The sequence below is a fragment of the Neovison vison genome, chromosome 2, assembly GCF_020171115.1.
Source record: "Neovison vison isolate M4711 chromosome 2, ASM_NN_V1, whole genome shotgun sequence".
Taxonomy (NCBI): Eukaryota; Metazoa; Chordata; class Mammalia; order Carnivora; family Mustelidae; genus Neogale; species Neogale vison.
In genome coordinates this window covers 85,457,262-85,475,136 of record NC_058092.1, presented here as the reverse complement: position 1 = coordinate 85,475,136, position 17,875 = coordinate 85,457,262, and the positions used below count along the sequence as shown (strand labels likewise).

The 17,875-nt window shown below is 38.4% G+C and overlaps 1 protein-coding gene across 1 annotated transcript in view; it reads right to left on the bottom strand.

The window, feature by feature from the left end:
- The window catches only part of PALMD (palmdelphin), a 52,214-nt gene that overhangs the window by 17,209 nt on the left and 17,130 nt on the right, over positions 1-17,875 (bottom strand). The window contains exons 2-3 of the mRNA XM_044238747.1: positions 15,395-15,475; positions 9,343-9,467 (exon numbers count right to left, since the gene is read on the bottom strand). Coding sequence (XP_044094682.1) covers positions 9,343-9,467; positions 15,395-15,475 — 206 coding nt within the window. The remainder of the gene's footprint in view (positions 1-9,342; positions 9,468-15,394; positions 15,476-17,875) is intronic.

The window sequence follows — 17,875 nt, the reverse complement described above, 5'->3', positions numbered from 1 at the left end:
TAAGTTTCTAGATGATCTGTCAAATCTGACATGGTTTATAAGGACTATAGCTAGTCATTATTGAATGGCTAAGGTTTATAATAAAAAAAGAAAGATCTTTTTATTTATTTTTTAATCAAAACTCAGTTAAATTTATAGCATTGGAATCGTGACAGATACTATTGAGTATATGTAGACGATGACTTTAACCCGGTAATCTTAAAGGAACATTTTTTTTTTTTTAGATTTTTATTTATTTATTTAACAGAGAGAGATCACAAGTAGGCAGAGAGACAGGCAGAGAGAGAGAAGGGGAAGCAGGCTCCCTGCCGAGCAGAGAGCCCTATGTGGGACTTGATCCTAGGACCCTGAGATCATGACCTGAGCCAAAGGCAGAGGCTTAACCCACTGAGCCACGCAGGCGCCCTAACGCAGTAATCTTGATTGCACTGTGTTGGTCATATGTAATGGACAAATAAGTGATTACTAATGGATCAGAGGTTAAAGATATTTTATCTTGATAGATAGTTTGCTTCATAGTATTATCAAACTATATTTTCTCATAAAATTGAGAACATGTAGTCTAGTAGAAGGTGTGCTTCTTTGTTTTATTTTTAAAAACTAGAGGTCTGGTAAATTTCATTGAACATTTAACACACTGTTTAAAAGCACTTACTACATGTCAGGCACGTTTTATTCACCAAACTGAAATAAAAGTATATCAAAAAAGATGAAGAATACTTCTCTGCACAGGCATAGGACAAGAATTTGCCTTTGCCAAAGGGCATGGGTCTAATAAGGAAGAGCTAACCCACCAGTGCAAACAATCACATGCTATGGGTAAGCATGCCAGAGAATTAAAGGGCGTTTGGCGTATGACACCCAGTATGCCCTGAGCCAGATCTGTTGCCTCTAATCCCAAGCATTTAAGAACAGGAGGAGCATTACAACACAGCAACTTCAAGATAACAAGAGGCAGAGAGCTAGCTCAGCAGTGACACTGAAAAAGTATCAGTCTGCTCTGGTAATTGGGAAGAGAGCAGATGTTTAGAAAAGCTGAATAATTTATAGTTACATGCGAGCAGCTTTTGCATGGGTGAATCTCATCTCCTAATATAACTTGGCAAATATTAATAATTATCTCATGGGCAGATGATACTGATTTGACACTGCCATGTAGGCAGGTAATGTTAGAAGATAATAATTCAGTAGAAAAGCAAACCCTCTTAATCAGAATCATATTTTGTAAATTAAGGGTTTCATTTGCCACGAAAAATAAGAAACCAAACTGGTTTTCAGGGAATCAGCCACTTTCATGTGCAGATTACAAACATAATTTTCAAATTAATGCAAATAAATGCATGCTCTGGAGGTTGGTGTGGTATGGCAGATTGGTTAGTTATGGGCTTCTTGAATGTTCTGAAACCGGATGACAGAAACCGGATGTGTGGCTTTTAATTAGAGCCTGGAAAGAGCCTTGTTGTACATGAAAAACACTTAATAAGAGTTAAATAATTTGAATAATAATAATTCAAATTGACCTCTCCATAGGTGTCATGAGTTTCCCAAGTGACCTTCAAATACTGTTATCACCAGGTCATGGCAAGTTAGCTGCAAATAGGCTTATTCATGGTTTGGGGAATCTTTCTTCTTTAAAAAAAAAAAAAAAAAAGTTGTAGGAAAAAGTATTTTTAGTGAATAAACCACTTGTAACCATATTATGAAATGACAAAACATATCCAATGATGTATACAGCCGCTGATTCTCTCTACTCAGAAATAATGACTGGCTTTGTGCCTTAGCCTTTGCCTCCCACAGAATTGTAGAGCAGCCACGAATAATCATTTTTGCTTTGTTTTTAGTATGAATTGTTCATATTTGATACCAAGAACAGAACTCTATTATTTGAAGACCAATAAATATAATTTCCAACCTTAATATAACATAGAATAACCAACAATGATCAGTTTGCCTGGGGTGGTCTGAATGGACTAAATGACACTTGCTTCTTGGCAGACAAAAGATGCTTTCCAAGGGGCGTGGTGTGGAAGCTTTCTGAGCTGATAAATTTAGCCAAGGGGCTGCAGCTGGGGTGGGGGACACTCTTGGGCCATGAGAGGGCTACACCCTTTGGTAGCACATTATACAAAAGGCTCTCTGCTTTTGAACATTCCTTATGACCATGACCTGAAGTATGGATCACTGAAACCAACTGCCCTCCCAGTTTCTTCTTTGTTCCTTTACTCCTTTCTTCCTTCTTGACTCATGTCAACACGGCCAAAGTTTTATGACATCCATACTAATGGTTTTATTTTTTTTTTATTTTATTTTATTTTTTTTTCATACTAATGGTTTTAAATTTGTGTTTCAAGTACTGAATGTTGTTTTGAATGAAATAATTAATAAAATCCTTTGAAAAGTTAAAAGATCTAAAGAGAGGTAAATGTAAATAATAGTTGCTTTGATGCACTTATGATTCTTAATCTCCTCTAGAAGATAAAGATGGGTTCAAAGCGGGGGCTTCTCTATAGATGTTTATTGAACTGAATCGAGAACAAGCAGAGTGAGTCATGATGGAATGGTCTGCAGTCAGAAAGATCTATGTGTGACTCATGGCTTGACTGTTATTAGGTTTACAGCTTTCTGTGTTTTAGTGTCCTTATATGTGACATAACGCCAATCAGACTTCCCCCAGAGAATTGTCACTCTCAGAAAATTCTTAGGACATAATATTTGCTTCGTAAAGGGTAGCTGTTACTATTGAACTTCAGTGGAATGGTATTATTCTAATCTACATTTTGGCCTACCACAGTGAGAGAGTATTTATTCTATGTGAATTTAACCCTTATTTCTACTAACCTATGAATGAGACTGGCAGGTGTGAACAACAGAGAAGTCTAGAAGGTGGGGAATAAGGAAATAAAAGAGCATATGTAAGAGGGGAAGGGTGAGAAAGTGAAGTGATGGTGAGCCATCAACAGTGAGCTCAAAAACCAGAGGTACGAATGTCATGTAATTTTGCCCTTGACTCAAGATAGTTGGGTCTTATTCTTTATTTTTTAAAGATTTTCAAGTCTTTCCTTTTTAGTTGCTTAGTGTTTAAGTCATTGTGTAGTCTTTAGCTAGTCCCTTTCTTAGTTGGTATTTTAAAGTCTGGCCATCCATTTAGCCAACCATCCATCCATCCATCCATCATGCATATTTTTCCATTCATTATTAAATATGTAGTGACAGGTATTCCTGCTATGCACTAGGCTTTCTCTGGTGGGGGTTAGGGATAGATTTCTTCCTATTTATTTATTTATTTATTTATTTTTGCTGGAAATTTGATTTACTTTGCTCTTTTTGTGAAATTTAAGAATCTCCTGAATTAAAAATTATCAGAATATCTGGGAAATTAAAAACAACAACAGATGAACTCTTGCAAGCCTGATAAACCAATTAGTCAAATATGGAGAGTGAAAAACATGCTTGGAATGATTTTGACTCATGTAATTGCTTCAGATCATTTCTTAAGTGTTTCTAAGCAACAGCAAATTTAAGAAGAAGAAACAAATGCTAGGTCCTCTCTCTCTCTCTTTCTTTTCCTCCCTTCCCTTTCTCTTCTCTCTCGCATTGTCACAGAAGAGCAGACTGTGTCCCTTTCTCCCACAATGTGACGTTAGCTACGGCTGACTGGGTCAGAGCAAGAAGGCAGAAACATTTAGAATGTGATTATTTTTCAGGCAGCCTTCCTCGCTTTGTTGGATGAACCATCAGTTTCATTAAGATACAGCTGGCCTTCACAGGTAGATCTGAGCATCAGGTAGGGGTGCAATACGGATAGAAATCACGAGATGAACTTTGATAAATTATAACCAGGAACAAAGTCATTTAACCTTTATTTTTCTACATCAGGCCTTTGGGATCCGTTTTGAAATCGAATCTTGCCTGCACTTTTTTGAATTAACTGGGTAGATTATTGTTTTATATGACGTGAGCAGAATGCATTTCCTAATACTGCATCTCCATTTGTGGAGGAATTTCCCTTAACTTATGTGGGGGTGGTGGTAGCTGCAGTTATGGCCTGTGCCTCAGATTTTCTCATGGCAAAGAGTCACAGAGAAATCCACTCCTTCATGCAACTTACTGTTAGCACCATATGGGCAGGCATTTCCTAACCATTTGGAGACAAATGAAAGCTCATTAAAGGAAAGTGGAGGGTCAGAAGGGTACTTTGGACTATGAAAAAAAAAATCCTTACTAGAGAACATTAACCATAAGTAGATAATCCTTCTCAAAGGGAAGGCAGTGCGTTTGCCTCATTCTCCTTGGCAGTTAACCTTTTGCATTTTATGCTTATGGCACTTCTGTCAGGCGCTCTTTGTGCTCCAATTAAAGTCAGAGGTCTTTGGACACAGTTCAAAAAGTAGCAAGTGTCTGGAGGGCAGCGTGATGCAAGGCATTTTGGCAGAGGGAGTCATGGAGAGCAGTTGGGCAGCTGTATAGGAAAGAGGAATCTAGAATGTGAACGACATGGCTCCTTTGGATACTTCTGAGGGTGCTTGGAGTGGGGGGGGTCATTTTGGGTATAGGCTATTGGATGGAGGAAAGCAACAGATGTGACAGAAGAGGATTCTTAAGCCGGCCAATGAATGTGTGCACATGCTGTCTGGACTGAGAAGTCAGTGTTGAATTTGCACCTGTGCCTATAATCAGGAAGTAAATGGTTCACTGGTCACAGCAAGAACAGGGCTCATTTGGGAGGCAAATTGAAACTCTATTTAAGCAAAGTGATTCAGAAGGAGATGTTCAATACCATTTTCCTCCTGGGAACATTTCTTCCTAAGGCGTTAATCAGGGCAACAGGCAAAATACTCACTAATATTGTTCCAAAGCTAAGAATGTGTCTCTGAGACAAAAACCATGGAAACCTACTTATTTTCTGAAATGTTGCCTCTCTGAAAGAAAAGATGAGAGGATGAATAATCAGACATGCTTTCCTTAAAGGTTGGGTGTGAGTCAGGGGAACTTTGGGTGTGCTCAATATAGCAGGGTCATCTGAATGTCTATATGAAATGATGCATGCAAGAGAGTGAAATCATAGCATGGATTGGAAATGAAAAGTGCTGTAAAAGGGTAGCATTTACAGGATTGAACTAATGTGAAATTTGTCTGCAGGATCTGGGACATAATTTATTTTTATAATGAAGACTTAATTAAATTTTAAATCCTGGGTCTTAATTTTTTAGTTACATGAGTCAAGACAAGTTAGGATCTACAAAAGTCATCTTTCTCACTTACTGAATGTTACCTACCTCATAAGGTGGTTGTGAGAATTCAAAGAACTAATCCATATGAAGTGCTTAACGCAGTGCCTGGTCTATAACTACACACTCTGTAAAAATTAACTGCTGTTGTTAGCATTTCAGTCTTCAAGCCATAAAGAAAACCCATCAATTATGTCTGAATGGAAGGAATCCTTGTTGGGTGGGGATCTCAGTTTACTCAAAGAAAAAGATTCTTTGTACTGCCATAAAGAAATAGAGATCTTGGTCAAAAGATAAACATCCCCGTCCTACTTTTAATTATTTTGACTCCTAAAAAGGAACAGGATCTAATATTTTTTGAACATCTACCATGTGTCAGGCACTCCAGAAGCTGCTTGACTCACAGTGTCCTGTGAAGTCGCTCTCATGGTCCCACTATTATTAACAAGGAAACTGAGGCCCAAAGAGATGAAGAACGTTTCCAGGCTTCTATGCCTTATGGTTGGCAGAACAGGGATTTGAAAGCCAAAGGCCACGCTCTTCCAGTTCACCTCACAAGACCGTGTAAGTAGTAGGGGGAATGGAAACTCCAGAGGCTGACCGGCCCTGCTACAGACTCTGAGGTAACAGCAACGTTTCTATTTTGATGTTCCCATTAAAATCTTATCCTCTGGCTGAGAGGCCTGGCAGATGGCAAATGTCACCCTTGAGCAGTCACCCAAGTCAAGTGATAAACCACATTCAGGCTTTGGGCTGCTTTCCCTGCTCGGGGAAGGAGGACGGTTCAGCTCCCTGGTCTGTCCATCGACTGGCTTGCTTCTTGGAGCTCACAGGAAATTTTACTTTATTTACCTGCTAAGAAAAGCTCCTGAGGCTCTGTGGGCAGTTGTTTTGGGGAAAGAGTGACTTTAACAACACGCACCTGATAGTTTAGCAGCTTTAGAAAGATCTGAGAAGAAAATGTTCAGTTACAGATAAAGCGGCTTTGGCACCGTGATTTCTCTAATGCTGAGCGGCTGCAGAGGCTGCGTGATACAGACAAGGCACAGATACTTTGTGTCTCCCCATGTTGCTTCAGAACATTCTGTTCCCTGCCCATTGTCAACCAGACAAACATGCCATCATGGGTCACAGTGATGCATATTCTTTACTAACTCTTTGCAAATACGGCTTTTTAGGACCATTCCTTAAACAAAGCAATTTGCTATGGGGTGTCAGGGGTTTTAGCATTTTGAGAATACTTCTTTAGTTCTATAGTGGGAGAACACAGAGCCTGACTTGCTTTGAGGTCCAAGTTTACCCTTTAATGACTCTGTGACCTTCGTTAATCCCCTTATCCTCTCTGAGTCTATTTAGACCTCTCTGCCAAAGAGGCGTCACTGCTTTCTTTCTGGGATTGCTATGAGAATTCAATGATGTAATGTAAGTCAAGTGCTTTGCAAACTGCACGAGGCCATTTAAAAATGAACCATTTGTGTTATTATTATTTATATTGGGGGCTTAACATCGTCTAGTATTAATAAAGGATCCCCTGATGGTTAATGACACCCTGAAGATCTAAAACAAAGTTGCAGTGAGGCCACAGGAATGAAAAGCCAGGCATAGGGAATCCAGTCAATAATAGCGTAATAACATTGTATGGTTGACCAATGTTGACTATACATATCATAGTGAGCATCGTGTATTGTACAGGGCTGTTGAATCACGATGCTGTACACTTGAAACTAATATAATAATATATTCAACTATATTTAAATTAAAACAAAAAAAATAAAATAAGTCTAATAAGTCATAATGAGATGCCAGATGCCAGAAATTGGGTAGAGTATAGATATGGAACCGGTAATTTAATACAGACATCAGAGCAACACGGAAGAAGATCCAGAGGGTGGTAGGAGCTGTTTGGAGAAAGGAGAACCGAGGGACTGAACATGCTTTAAAGACACAGAAGAGGGGTGCCTGGGTGGCTCAGTGGGTTAAGCCTCTGCCTTTGGCTCAGGTCATGATCTCAGAGTCCTGGGATCGAGTCCCGCCTGGGGCTTTCTGGTCAGCGGAGAGCCTGCTTCCCCCTCTCTCTCTGCCTGCCTCTCTGCCTACTTGTGATCTCTCTCTCTCTGTGTCAAATAAGTAAATAAAATCTTTAAAAAAAAAATAAAGACACAGAAGAGATAATAGCTTCTCAGACCACAGTGTGTGGTCTGGAATGCTGTGAGCTATCACTTTATTGACAGCATCGGGAAGTCACATGAATTAGTTTCTGATCCAGCACGTCCTAATCGTGTGAATACTTCAACCTCTGGGCAAAAAGTGACAATGATGACACTTTGTCACAGGGTTATGAAGATTAAATGATGATATATGTAAAGTACCTGACAGGTAATATGGCCGGTAAATATGGTTTCTCTACTTCCTGCTCCTCCCCCTCCTTTTTTTTTTTTTTTTTTTGGTCAGATAAAAACTCTAACTAGGCATTCAGAGCATTCAGGCAAGGTCTGAAAGCAATCAGTAGAACCCTAGTAAATTCTCTGGGATTACTTGCAATGCCACCCAAACTTCTTAATGAAGTCTGAGTCTATCTCGCCACTTCAATGATCAAGTGCAGAGAAAGTCGTAGGTGTTCAGTAGGAGCAAAGACTCTTAACCAGGGGGCTCCGAAGGGAAGCATGAAGGTGTTTGCAAAGTGCAGGGTGTGCAGGGATTAAATTCAGAAGTCCTTCAGAGATAAGGGTTCCGTGTTGGTGGTGAGAAAGGAATCATCAGTTGAGCCAGAGTTTGGTTAGAAGCTCTTGCTAAGGGATGCCTTACGAGGATCAAGTTTTCCAAACTGTAGAGTTGATTTATTGAGTTATTTTTTGAGTATTTGTTATCTGCTTTTCAGAAACATTTCTCTTTAAGCAAGCAACTGAGGGTTCATGAATGTAAACATTTCAATGATTACAACATAACTTTTTAAGAATTGTTAATTTAAAAAACATCTCAATAAGAACACATAATCAGTGATTTTAGCTCTTAAATATACGAGTGTATGAAACGAGGCAAGTAAAATGAGAATCAGTTTAAAAAGGAAACTTTTCTTCGTGTTGTCAATTTGAGACCTAATGCGATCTGTCTATGGAGTGTGGTGAGGATGGACAGAATGTGGTCGTCAATCCACGGGATGTTTTCAACTTCCAGGTCTTTCTTTCTTATAGTTCTCACTAAAGAGAACAAATTTGCAGTGATTGAGATTTTGAAAGCTACCTATGTTTCAAAGATCCATAGGCTTTAAATTATTGTCATTATTATACCACAAGAAATCCCATCTTTTTTCCACGCGCAGGTTAGAAAATGATTGTGACATTTTCCACATCTCTTTCTTCCATGCTATCTATATTTTGAGGTAATACTAATAACCCCATCTTCTATTCCAGCGTTTCAATTGTTTTTTTCACGTCCATCACCTCATTTTAAGCCAAGGCAATTTTAAAACTTTTCTTGTTATGTTGCAAGTTGCTGACTCTGGACTGATTTTGTGTGATGGGCAAGGAAGGACATCGAGAAGTGAGGTCAACACCTGTGACCAAATGATTAGGGAAGTAGAAGAGAGAAAATGCTAGTGAAGTGTTCCTACAGTGTCTTCTCTTCCAAAGTATGGTTGTGACTGGGGTCAGCTTGGGAGAGGGGTGACGGAGGAACAGTATAAACACACCCATTGAGTTGTCACCTGTCGAGAGTGGGGGTTGGGGCTGTGAACAAGGACTGTTTTTTGATCACCTGTTATATGCCAGGTAAGTGCCAGTAACTTAGCCACAATATGTAAAATACATATATTTTTTATTAGCTCAAAAACTGTAAAAGATAGATATTGCTACTACCATTTCATAGATGAGGAAATAGGCTTAGAGAACTTGGGGTAAGTCACTAATATGTATTCAAAAAATAAATATTGTGTTGCTATGCATAGGGGATATTTATAGTAAAATTTCTATTGCCTTTGGTGTTGCCTTGGTCTTTATTAAAAATCCAGATGGAAGATCTGATTATGTCTCTAAAAATAAGAATGGCTCTTATACATGCAACATGGGCAAAGCCAAAATAAAAAAAAAGTTGTGGAGTAGCCCAGTGAGGGCCATACCTGAGGATACTTTGTTCTAGAACCTGGATCTGGTGCTGGTCTCGTTGATTTTGTTTCTTCATCTCTTCCTGTTCTTTTCCGGTGCTGACTCCATCTAGAAGCCATTTCTCCCTTAAGGCTTTTTTCTGATATCAGGAAACATAAAGATGTTCTTATATCAGTCAGTAGTTTCCACAATCTCTGGCTGCTTTGAAATCTCATGAATTTTAATAGTGGACAGAGTAAAGAGAAATTATTTTTTCTCACTGTCTTGCCTGAATAAATCTGGTGTCTTCCTTCACTGCACCCTTTGTGACCCCCTTCCAAAAACAGTTTTATGTGTCTAAATCCCATTTTTCTTTTAAGTTCCAGTTCAGGTCCCTCCCTCTCTGTGAAAATCTCTGTTCTCCCCACCCCCCATACCTTCCACAGCCCCATCCTTACCCTCAGAGAACTCTCTTTCCTCAGAATCAGGCAGCACTCTATATAGACATTCTGTCTTGCAGTTGTACGGGGACCTTATCATGTGATATCTATTATTTGTTTGGTTAATGTTGGTACATCTTGTGTCTTTGAAGTAAAATGTTCCTTGAAGCCATTTTTTTATTCATCTCAATGACAGTGTATGGCGAATGCTCCAAAAAAATTTGGGGGGGATTATTTGAAATGGTGGGCAAAACAAGAAATTGCTATTATATCTTAAACTAATTCAATGTTGGTCTTAAGTGGTGTGGTCAGCATTTATGACCTTGCCTATCCAATACCCTTCTTTCTTTTGAGAAGCCACCTGGTTCTAGATACCTAAGCTTCGCCTAAATGACTTATTCCAATAACATGATGTAGAAATTCACTGATCTGTCTAAATACAGGTGAGTTAAATTTTTGTCAACTTTAACAAAACAAAATTTATGTTTTATCACATGGAAAAAAAGTCCCCTTGGATTTGCATGAAAGAATTACAATGCTGGACCTTGAACCTAAGAAGACTTAAAGCAAATGAGAAACATATAAATTTTGGAGGGAACTTAGCTAGCATCCCATCCATGTCTTACATAGGAACTGTTAGACACTATTTCCAAAGAGTTTGAGTTTTTTCTTTTCTTCCTGGAGAAAACTTTTCTCCCTATATAATCTACCTGGGTAAATTATTTGTTCAAAAATTACTTTTTGGGGATTCACTGTATCTAAAGTGGTGAGGAGAGAAGAATGGGAACTTTGTATTTCCTGAGAATTCTTTCTCTGATGCATGATTAAAGTGAGAGCCAGTAAAGAGAACTTTTTTTAGAATGGTGCTGGGGTTAATACTACTAGCATATAAATACCTTTGAATTTTAAACAAAATTCAAATGATGTTGACTGCACTAGGTAATTACCAGATGATGGCTATTTTGAGTAAGGCAATGGTTTTCAAACCAATTAGAAACATTACATTGATTACAAATATATATTATATGGAATTACACTTTGTAGGACTGATACAACCATTGCTCTAGTTGAAGCAATGAGGGGGCTTGGCAGGCTGTGGAAGCACAGAACACAGTTTGAAAACCCACTAGATCAAGTAGGAATCTTGTCCTAGATCATTGTATTTGTGTTGGCCTTTTCAGAGTTTCAAACAATTGCATGTGGACAACATACCCCATAAGAAAAGTTTGTAGCAAGGGAGTCTCTCCTTCAGTGTTATCTTAACCCTAAATTATAGCTCTTCTGCTGTTTGTAGAAATGCTCTCCCACAGACACAGTTAAATGTTATTAATCAAGGTCAAGATTTATCTTTGAGATCAAAGATGCCAAGAAAATCCTAGTATACTATCATTTTAAGAATTTACCTTAATTTTAATATATTTTTATTTGATGGAATGTGATGATAGCTAATGAGTAATAAAGAAGACAGATGACACCTATCAAAGTAAATTATAGTCCTTACAAACCACCTACGAGGACAGTTTCAGTCATTTATATCCATATCACTATAAGAAACATTTAGATGGGATGGTCTTATATTGCTGAGTTACAGGGAGCAGAGAATAATTCTGGTGATGTGTTATGTGAACTTGAGCCCATGTAGTCTTATATAAGTGTTATATCTATAGTCTGATATATAGTCTTATATAAGTGTTCTTAGTATGGTTAGGAACAAGAATAATTTTAATTTTAGCCTCATAAAACTTTGTTCATAACTCACAAATTGTCATTTACCTCTGGCGGAGAACTTTGCCAGAGGTAAAATGAAAAAATGAGTTTGTGAATTAGCTCTTTGCCTCTGAATATAAAATACATAATTTTGATGTGCATTTAAATGATATGGTACAATCACGTATTGTAACAACTTAAACATAGTTATTTTGTTTTTATGTCACTGTTTAGATTTGTACTTTCGTCTATGAGGTTGATGAAAAATCTGTTCCACAACGACATTCATATTCAAAAGCCATATTAACTAAATGAAAATATAAGGACATGCCAGTAATAGATCTTTGAGCAGGTTTTTTATGGAAAGTTTTTCTGTAAAAAAACTTTGCATTTTATATAGCATTTAGAGTGGACTTGAAGAATAAATTAGTTTTGGGACACCTGGGAGGCTCAGTTCTGGTCATGATCCTGGAGTCCCGGGATCAAGTCCTGCATCAGGCTTCCTGCTTGGCAGGGAGTTTGCCTCTCCCTCTGACCCACCCCTCCATCCCCTTCTTGTTCTCTCTCTCTCTCTCTCTCAAATAAATAAAATCTTGAAAACAAAGTGTAAGAAAAAAAAAAGAATAAATTAGTTTTTCATATCATGAATCCAATGGACTTCCAGAAAAGTTTTCTAAGTTGAGTGTAGTTTGTGTTTCTGGGTGGCAGACTGTGATCACGTTACTAGGTGAGGAGATCCATAGTGTACAAATCTCAGAAATGTTTGAAAGTTAGAATGCTCCTCATGTCCCCGGAAATTCCCTTTCCGACATGTCATTGGTATGATCGCCCAGTTCCAGAGCCAAAGAATATGAGTGAATTACTAGTCTTATTTTGCAATGTATGTACTAATGACACAGAGCAGAGCTTTGTAAATGTTTGCGTTTGTGTTGTTTAAAGTGTGTCATTGAAGTGTAACGAAATAGTTGGCAATCAGGGAAGTGCTGAGGATAGTCAGTGGACCGGAGACAGATGGGTGAAGAGGAACATCAAAGAATACCTGGTGACTATAGGGGCCAATAGAGCTTTCCTGACTTGGTGAGGGTATTGTAGAATCAATTTTAAAAAATATTTCTGGGTTCTGGGAGGCACAGTTGGTTAAGCATCAGACTCTTGGTTTCAGCTCAGGTCATGATCTCAGGGTCGTGAGATTGAGCCCCGTGGGGGGGCCTCCATGCTCAGCAGTGAGTCTGCTTCAGACTCTCTCTCCCACTCTTCTCTCTCTTTCTCTCTCTCTCGAATAAATAAATAAATAAATAAATAAATGGATCTTAAAAAAAAACACCTCTGCACATTTCCGAGCCCCATTTATAATGGTGCCCAGTTCCTGTTTGGTCCAGCTTACCATTTTCTGTAAAACATGATGCAAACAGCCACTCTTTCCTCTGTGTTCCCTTTGTAGTTTGTGCCTTGAATAAGCAGGACTCATCACGGTGTTTCTGTGTTATCTCAAGGTTCTGGGTCAGGTATTCATTGTAAAGACTAGGTCAAACTTTATTGTGTGTTCTTATTGTCCTCCTTAGTACCTGACATGTAATAAGTAATTAATAAATTTTTTTTTGACTCAAAGGCTCTCTATACACCCATACAAATCCTACCAGTCGGTTAAGACTCAGCTGAAATCTCACACCTTTAATAGTCTTGCTTTGACCACTTCAGATTAAAGAGTTATATATTCTTACTTAAGAATATATATTCTTACTTATATATATATAAGTAATAAGAATAATATATATATATAATATATATTATTATAAGTAATAAGAAAATATATATATAATATATATTCTTACTTAAGAATATATATCCTATATTCTTACTTAAATTAAAAAAAAAAATCTCTTAACTTGTCCTAATTCTTTATTTAATCCTGGGTTCCCCACTAGATTGCAGGCAGAAGGGCTACAGCTCTCCAGGACCACTGCTAGTCTCTGTGGTATTAATATGAAAATCAGAAAAAATTGCTGTTTCTCACCCCACCCCTTTGGCTCAGGGCACAGCTTGGGAAGATGTATGGCACCTTTGTGCAGAGAAAAAGAAATGCCATCCTTCAGCCAGAACCAGCTCTAATCCAGTGTGCCCAGTTCCAAGGGAGTGTAGGCAGGGGTTTTAGCACCCCTTTCTCAGTATTTTTGTGCCGTACACAATCTGTACAACAGTGTTCGGCAATCCAAAACATTATAAATATTCTGTTTGGATTGGATTAAACAATCTCCTGGGTTCCAGAAAGCAAACCTATATGGAAGATCATGTAGGACTTTTTTTCTTTAAAATAAAGATTTTATTTATTTATTTATTTGACAGAGAGAGAGAGAGAAGAGAGTGAGAGGGAACACAAGCAGGGGGAGTGTGAGAGGGAGAAGCAGGCTTCCCGCCGATCCACGGCTCAATCCCAGGACCCTGCCGAAGGCAGACGCTTAATGACTGAGCCACCCAGGTGCCCCTCATGTATGACTTTTTAGACTGACTTTGGCAAGTATTGAAAAGAGGTGCCACCTCGGAAATGGAGTTTTCAGTGAGTCAGAGTCAGAGTTCTTATGTCTAACTTGCCTCCTAGAATGAACTTGGGATATTTAACCCTTTCTCCTAGTGTGAGCTCCACGGTTGTTTGGCGACCCACTCGACAAGGATAGCAATTGCTGAATGCCAGAGAGCTATCCATTTACTCAGAACCAGTCACTAGTTTATGGAGAGCCTCAAACTGTGGGTGTGTTTGTACTAGAGAGAGAGGGAGAGAGAGAGATGAGGGAGAGAGAGAATGAGCACTGGTTATGGTGTTAGAAACGGCTCAGCTCAACAATTACTGTGGACTTGTCTTTTGATTTGACTTTCACCGAAATAACTTGGTAAAGTTTGCTTTAATCTCACTGATCATTCTGGTTATACACACTGCATTTCTTGGCTCTATCTATGCGTCATGTAAATTCAATGTGGCCCACTGCAAGGATAGCAGGTTAACTATACTTTGAAATTAACCGTCAAACATTGGAAATGTCAATTTATATAGGGGCAAACAGGCAAACGGAATTTAGAGAACTGAAGCTAATTGGAATCTTAAATGATGTTTCTTTTCAGAGGAGGTCACTGGATCTATCAGAAAGCTAGAAGCAGCTGAACTAGGCACGTTTACCTAAGTGTGTAGACCCCATGAGTGTGCGACATTGTTTCACTGAGGGATTCATTAAATCTGTTGGTAGCAGCCTTGCCAGAGAGGTAGCTCCTTGCCTGGGTCTGTTCACAAGGATCTCCTGTTTGTCATTTGGTTGCGTCCTGTGGCGAAGCTACATAATAAAATGTTGAAACCCAGTGTGCTTTAATTACAAAATGACCACACCCAAAGAATATGTAAAGTCTGATTTTAAAAATGGAGGTTTATTTTTGGTGATGATCTCATGGTTTGTCAAGACAAAACAAAGCAAAAGGAAACAAAACCCCCCAAACATACTCAAACAATATTGGATTCATGGCACTGAGCTTTTCAATACTAACATCCTTGACCAGGCCAGACAGTGTCTGTTGTGCACCCCCTGGGGGAAAGCGTGCCTTTCGTTTATTTCAAAAGGGACTTCCTAGTTGGATTGGTCCCTAGGGATCTTAAGCAAGATTGTGCTCAGGGGTCCAAATTATCAAGGCTAAATTCTCAAGGTTACCCAAGAAAATGAGGAAATTCAATAATAAAGGATAAAAGTAATAAAAACTTGTTTTCTACATGTTTACCAGAAGATATCAACCTCCTATGCAAATATTACTAGTTTCTCGGCCCTCCCCTACAGTTATTATGGTGTTTGTAAAACTATGCTGAATTTTTTCCTTCCCAAAGCATCTTTACTATAGAGATTTTGAGTGCCATTAGAATATTTGAATACAAAATCATTGAAATGAAATTAAAATCAGAAATTACCTTCAAATGCTGGTGCTTTAGTTTTTCTTCCTCTATTTTCAGACGCTTCTGTGAGATTTCTTCCTGTATTTTTCTTTTATCCTGAAATAAAAGGAGTTCCAGCGTAATCTATTTTTTCAGTTTGCTTAAATATGTTTCCTTGGGGTTGTCGTCATTACCGAATGGCTGGCCAGTCGTACGCTCCTGGCATTGGTAGAAAGCTTCTTTGGAAACTCATATTTCAAAAGGAAGGGGGGCAAAATGAGACATTCAAAACATTTTGCTGATGGAAAACGATAGAAGGTGCTTTTTCAAAGAGAACTTGAAAATATTTCAATGTCTTTCCTTCCCCACTCTCCTCCCGTCCTCTTTAAAAAAATCTTCCCCATTAATCTAGCAAGATTGCGCTACTGAGTGATGCAATGGAAAAAGTGAATTTTAAGGAGGGAATTTTGAAATAAGCCTGAGGAAACCCTGTGAGGAGAAGGACTGTTCCTGGCACAGGACTGAAGAAACTGCTGGGTAAAAGGTCTGCTTTTGTGGGAAAACAGGATAGCTAGCCTACAGAACATTTGAAAACTAGGAAGCTAGAAGGTGGGAGTGTTTCCTCCTTGTATAACTTGCTATGTGAAGATTGAGAAAAAAGGGTTCCGATAATGTTTGTTAACAGTAAGAGAGCTTTTAGCTCCAGTTTAAAAAAATATTCATGAGATGATGGGGTTTCTTTCACCAAGTTTAAATTGCATTACCTCAAAAAAACCCATGAAGCATAACTGTTAATGCCCAGTGGTTGTACTTTTTAGAAAATACAGCATGTACTGTATACTATGTAGCCTGGGTTTGATTTCTGGCTCTGAGCTCATAAGATACGAGCGTTAAATATACGTCAGATTTCCTAGGATGGTGTTTGACGCATAACACTCTGTAAGTATTTGTTTAATAAAGTTAAGGAAATAAGGCATAATCTGTTAATCACAGAAAGTAGCACACTAATTCTGATAATGCTGCCATAAGCCTGAAATGTTTTAGAGAGTCCCTCTCTGGAATTTTCTGAGGCATTTTACAAGCTATGCAAAAAGGCTCTTATTTCCTTATTTTCTGACCAGAGGTGACATTATCCTCCGTCTCTTTTGTAAGAGTGGATTTTGAATCAGCTTTCAAAATTGAAAACTCTCAAAGGATAAAAATTTGTTGCCAGTGAAGACAACTGAAAGAATGTGAAGCAGGCTCAGAAGGTAATTTGGAAGGAAGAGTTCCAAAAATGCTTGGCAACATTGTTGAAATAAGTGCAAGCCTTCCTGATGTGACTCCTTTGAAGATAAAAACTCTTTTTTGATGTTTAAGTTCAGGTACATTTGTCGAAGAAAAACAACATGTTACTCTCCAACTTAATGTCATGTTTTTCTTTGTGTGTTAGAAGAATATATGACTTCATCAGTAACCTACTTTGTAAATTTTATAAGCAGTTATTTTGAAAAAAAAATCAGCTAGGCAACAAGGAACAAACTGAGGGTTTTGGAGGGGAGGGGAGGGAGGTGTGGGGTGTGCCAACATGGTGGGTATTAAGGAGGGCACATATTGCATGGAGCACTGGGTGTGGTGCATAAACAATGAATTCTGGAACAGTGAACAGAAATTAAAAAGAATAAATAAAAATTAAAAAAATTAGCTAGGCAACAAATGTGGTCTTCAGTATTACTTGTTTAGGTCAGATCTGGTCATTAGGAACAAAAACTCTTTGAGAATTGACCTGTGAGTCAATTCTCCATTCTATCTAGAGGCTGTAAATTGAGCAGCTATTAGTAATATTTTAAATATATTAGGCCAAACATTTTGGTAAGTATTTTACAGGCACTATTTCACTGAATCATCATAATAACAAAGGTATTGCGTTAATTTTCATCTTAGGAGAAGAAGTGTAAGTTTAACTAACTGAGTAACTAATTAGTCTGAGATCTCACAACTAGTGACCTAGGGTTTGAATCTAGGCAATTTGAGTTTAGCCTCCACACTCTTAGCCAACTCACCACACCACTTTCCCTAGTGAGAAATCAATCCCACTTCTTAAAATTTCCCTCACTGTCCTGTCTATCATGAAGAACTGGGGCCAGTTCTGGCTGGCAACAGGAATGGGGTCTCTCATTAGAAGGGAGTCCATTTTTCATTCCATATTTAGTGTTGGTGTTTAATCATCTCCCTTACGCCATAGGTGGCCCATAGGGAAGAGTGTCTTAAGTATAAGAGATGATGTTGAACCTAGCAAGGCTTCCCCACCCCTTTCAATAACCAGTTTGGGCTGGTTTCATCTTGGGTTGGTAATAAGGGAAGGAAAGCTGTGTGGGTAGAGGCAGGGCGTCTGAAGTGTTTTGGCAACACAAGGCTTATAGAGGGTTGCTAAGGAATACCAATGTTTTGTCTCTCAGAGGTAACATGATGCCTCCCTTATGTCAGTCTAGGTAATTAAGAAGATAATTTATAATGTTACAGGCATGATTCTCTTTT